The sequence below is a fragment of the Capsicum annuum genome, chromosome 11 (genome assembly GCF_002878395.1).
Source record: "Capsicum annuum cultivar UCD-10X-F1 chromosome 11, UCD10Xv1.1, whole genome shotgun sequence".
NCBI lineage: Eukaryota > Viridiplantae > Streptophyta > Magnoliopsida > Solanales > Solanaceae > Capsicum > Capsicum annuum.
In genome coordinates this window covers 219,057,914-219,063,018 of record NC_061121.1, presented here as the reverse complement: position 1 = coordinate 219,063,018, position 5,105 = coordinate 219,057,914, and the positions used below count along the sequence as shown (strand labels likewise).

The following is a 5,105-nucleotide window of genomic DNA, read 5'->3' as shown; positions in this document are numbered from 1 at the left end:
TATAACTATATATTGTAGTATATGTTTTATTTGAAGTAGTGCATATATATTGAATGGTGCGTATATATGTGTATATATCTTCTATAGACGCATATATTTAACGTATACATGTGTATATATTTTATAAATTAGAATATAACTATATATTGTAGTATATGTTTTATTTGAAGTAGTGCATATATATTGAATGGTGCATATATATGTCTATACATCTTCTATAGACATGCATATTTAATGTATACATGTGTATATGTTTTATAAATTAGTATATAACTATATATATATACATTGTAATGTATATATATTGTAGTATATTTTATTTAAAGTAGTACATATACATTGAATAGTGCGTATATATGTGTATATATCTTCTATAGGTGTGTGTATTTAACCTATACATAATGTATATAGTGTAGTATATTTTATTTAAATTAGTACATATACATTGAATGGTGCGTATATATGTGTATATATCTTCTATAGACGGGTATATTTAATGTATACATGTATATATATTTTATAAATTAGTATATAACTATATATATATATTGTAATGTATATATATTATTGTATATTTTATTAAAAGTAGTACAAATGCATTGAATAGTGTGTATATAAGTGTAATTGTGTATATGTGTATATATTTTTTAAATTCTAATGTAGTATATACTATATATATAGTGTATATATATTGTTTAACGTATTTAAAACGTATATAGGTGGGTATATATAGTGTATCTTGAAAAAAACTTTTTATTTTTATTTTTATTTTTGCCCAGGTTTGACCTGATTTTTAACCGGGTTTGACCGGTTTTAGGTGGGTTTGACTGGGTTGGGTTAAGTGGGTCGGGTTAGGGCCATTTTTAAAAATTTTACTGTTGAACCCGGCTCTACCCGGCCCACTTAACCCAACCCGGACCCGGCCCAACCCACAACTCGATTAAATTTAATGGGCCTGTTCCAAGTTGATTCGGCCCGGCCCATTTAACACCCTTAGTATTGAGCCCACGACCTCGATGCTCAATGGGCTTTGTGGCGTTGATGCCATACTGTAGGTTTTTATTATTTGACTTTGAAGAAGATGATGTTGGATTGAGATTTGGTAAGCATAAGAAGCCGAAGAAAGGGTTGGTTAGTGAAACAATAATGGCTTGTTCAATTGAGAATTTTCAATCAAACAAGTGATAACACATAGTTGAACAAAAGGAACTAAAACAGCTTGATTAATAGGAATCATAATCAAAGAATTCAACCTGCAAGAGGTTTCCTGTAGTAAAACAATAAGGTGATACTTTGAAACTATTTGGCGTGTTATTGAAAAAAAAGAAGAAGAATTTTAAGTTTTGAAATGTCGCTGATTTTAGGCGTTATTTTAGGAGAATTAGACATTAAAAGAGAAAGGTGGGTTATGTATCTGATAGTTCGAGAGAGAGTGTGAGAAAAAAAATTTATAATTAGTTTTGAGAGTTGAAATTTTAAATAATATTAGTAACTTAAGGTGTAATTTTAAGTAATTATTCCTCAAAAGAAATAGGGATAAAAATAAAAGTGTGTAAAAAAATACACCATCAATTGCATATGTAATAATTTCATTTAACCAAAAATTGAAGTACGTGAAATATCTTTGTAAGGACTATAAAATTTAAGACCATCCGTTATATATAGCCTGTGATATAATATAGCAACTTTTTATCCATTGTTTATAGAATTTTATTTAGAAGGTAGCCAAAGGGAAAAAGTTGTCCGTACGTAGTGGGAAAAGTATCCAATGTTAAACCAAAATTTGTGAGAAGATTGCCGCAACGTACGCTCGCTTTTCTTTCTTCTATTCTGTTCAATTTGACCAAGTTAAATTAGAATATAAGTATTACTTTTCAATTAAAGCTTCAACATATAATATGAAATTTACTGCTCAATATGTTGCACTTCATGGCGTTTGACTTGCATAAAAGCAAAATGATGTCGAATATTTTAACACATTGAAAAAGAACATAATGCAGCATAAATTGAGATGAAAATAGTATAAGGGTTTTTATTATTGTAATTTTTTTCACAAAATAAAATTTCTCCATTGTTTACCAAAAAATAAAAAATAAAAAATATTCTCCATTAGATTCACAAACAGGGGCGGATCTATTAAGGCCCGTGGGGATGGCACGCCACCCGCAAAGTTCGATGGAAACATTGTATATATAGCTGTATATATATAAGAATATAGTTATATATTAAATCTGCCACCCACACTGACAAAGTGTTATCTAGTGTGAGTGGCAGAGTACTGCTTTTGTATCCTCAAGGTCGTGTGTTCGAACTTGGCTAGCAGTACTTGTTTTTTAAAATTTCTTTTGGTTAACAATTGTTTCATTAAAACAAGGCAACAATGCTTTACTTAATAAAGGCGTCTTACCAGTTAACTTTTATAGAAAAGTAATGTTATCTTTTGACTTTTTTTTTTTTAATTGTTTAAAAAGTTAAAAGGTTTAATAAAATATCTCTCATTAAAATAAACAAAAAAACCCTATTTGGCTATTTCCAATTCCAAATCAGAGCAAATCAAAATGCTCTCTTGTTCTTGACTGTTGAGGTTTGCTGTTGCTGCTAGCCTGCTCTTCTCTCTGGTTGCTTCTTAATCTTTCCCTCTTTGTAAGTTGTTTTGAAAAATTATTTTGTTTCTCTTTCTTGAGCTTAGAAATTCAAATTTGGAATTATCTTGATTAAGGTGAAAGTATTCTAATTTTGTGAATTGAGATGGAGAATTTTTTTAAGAAGGTTAAGTATTCTCAATCAAGTTCTAGTAATGTCAATGTCAATCATTCTTATCTTATAACTGACCTCGATTTGGATTCACTTAAAGCCATCCGGGAGAAAGAAGACCTATTTCTGATTATGATCCTCGAATACGAGATGAAGTGAGGAAATATTATATTAAAAAGGAGCCTTGTCAACCTGTCTTGAAACCATATCCTTCAAGTGAAATAGGAGGCAGAATGTGTCAATTTGCTTCAAGTTGGTTTAAAGGTTCACATTCGACTTGGTTGGAGTATAGTGTGGAGAAAGATGCCGCATATTGTCTTTGTTGTTATTTTTTCAAAAATGAATTTGTTCATGAAACTACGGGTGATTTTTATGCATCAAAGGGTTTTAGGGGTTGGAATAAGGCTCTTGAAAGATTTCGTTTATATGTCGGTAAAGTTAATAGTATTCACCACAAATGTTACAATAAGATGTTAGATTTGTCAAATCATCGTCAATCAATTCAAGTTGTTCTTGATAAACATTCTCAAAAGGCAAAAAGTGAGTACAGAATTCATTTGGAAGCTTCAATTGATGTGGCAAGACTTTTGTTGTAACATGGATTGCCTTTTCGAGGTCATGATGAAAGTGAATCTTCAACTAATCAAGGCTATTTTTTAGGATTTTTGCGGTGGCATGGAGACAAACATCTGGATGTGGGAAAAGTGATATTAGAAAAAGCTCTACAACATGATACTTTGACTTGTCCTATGATTCAAAAGGATATTGTCAATGCTTATGCGAAAGAAACATTGAAAGTTATAATTGAGGACTTGAATGGAGATTACTTTGGGATATTAGTTGATGAATCTAAAGAAATCTCACACAAAGAACAAATGGCTCTTATTTTGAGGTATGTTGATAAGAATGGTGAAGTTGTAGAATGATTTATCAGTCTTGTCCATGTTAGTGATACATTGGCATACTCATTGAAGAAAGAAATTTATTCTTTGCTTTTCGATCACTCACAAAGTCCATCCAAAATACGTGGACAAGGTTATGATGGAGCTAGTAATATGAAAGGAGAGATAAATGGTCTCAAAACTTCAATTATGAAAGATAGTCCTTCGGCATATTATATTCATTTTTTTGCACATCAATTGTAACTAACACTTGTTGCTATTACTAAAAAATATTTGAAAGTTGAAGACTTTTTTGATCATGTTACTAATGTGTTGAATGTTAATGGAGGATTTTTTAAGCGTAGAGATTTACTTCGTCATCATCAAGCCATAAATTTGAAGCAATTATTTGAGTCCGGTAAAGCTCATACAGGACAAGGATTACATCAAGAATGTGGGCTTCAAAGATCGGGTGATACTCGCTGGGGATCACATTTCAAAACATTGGATAACTTTCTTGTTATTTTCTCATTTGTTATTCATGGGCTTGAAGTGATTGAAATTGAAGGTTCTACCTCAAGTGATAGAAATCAAGTGGAATATCTTTTGACAAAGGTCAAAACATTCAAATTTATTTTTATACTTCACTTGATGTTGAAAGTGTTGGCCATGTCAAATGAGTTGAGCAAGATTTTACCAAAAAAAGTTCAAGATATTGTTAATGACATGGAATTTCTTAACATCTCAAAGAAAAGATTGCAAGATATGAGAGAAAATAGGTGGAAATCTTTATTGGATGATGTTTCTTCATTTTGTGATTCACATGGTATCTTAATTCCCAAATTAGATGAGCCTTATTTTCCTGGAAAGTCAAAACTTAAGTGTTTGGATGTTTGTTATTCGCACCATTTGCGTGTTGAAATCTTTTGTGCTGTCATTGATGTGCAACTTCAAGAGCTTAATAATCATTTTGATGTAGTGAGTAGTGATTTGCTTCTTGGAATGGGCAGCTTGAATCCTGTCAATTCTTTCTTTAACTTTGACAAAGATAGAATCATGACTTTAGCGAAGTGTTATCCAAATGAGTTTGATGATGGAAAGCTTCAAGATTTGAGTTATCAACTTGATACTTTCATAATTTATATGCGAAGTGGTAATTTCAAATTCTCCAACTTGCAAGGAATTCGTGTCTTGGCAAAGGCATTAGTTGAGGCAAATCTTGTGGAGACTTATTCACTTATTTATTTACTTGTGAAGTTGGCTCTAATTTTACCCGTTGCTACGGCAACTGTGGAAAGAGCACTCTCTTCCATGAAGCACATAAAAAATGAAGTGCGAAATAGTATTGGTGATCAATATTTAAATGATTGTTTAGTATGTTACATAGAGCGTGATGTATTTGCAAATGTAAGTAATGATGTCATCGTTGATCGTTTTCAGAATATGAAAACTCATCGTGGACAATTGTAA

General features: G+C 31.1%; 1 protein-coding gene across 1 annotated transcript; it reads left to right on the top strand.

The window, feature by feature from the left end:
* Positions 1 to 3,224: 3,224 nt before the first annotated feature.
* On the top strand, positions 3,225 to 5,105 carry LOC124888971. The gene is made up of 4 exons (XM_047400259.1): positions 3,225 to 3,332; positions 3,516 to 3,646; positions 3,689 to 3,828; positions 3,937 to 5,105. Exons 1-4 carry the CDS (start codon positions 3,225 to 3,227, stop codon positions 5,103 to 5,105), a joined length of 1,548 nt encoding a protein of 515 aa, XP_047256215.1.

What these genes read in the sequence shown, in the direction of transcription:
- LOC124888971 (XM_047400259.1), top strand. Translation starts at nt 3,225, where the DNA reads ATGTTAGATTTGTCAAATCATCGTCAATCAATTCAAGTTGTTCTTGAT. An exon ending in TGGAAGCTTCAATTGATGTG is followed by an intron (nt 3,333 to 3,515) that starts GCAAGACTTTTG and finishes ATGATTCAAAAG; the next exon opens with GATATTGTCAATGCTTATGC. An exon ending in TATGAAAGGAGAGATAAATG is followed by an intron (nt 3,829 to 3,936) that starts GTCTCAAAACTT and finishes AATATTTGAAAG; the next exon opens with TTGAAGACTTTTTTGATCAT.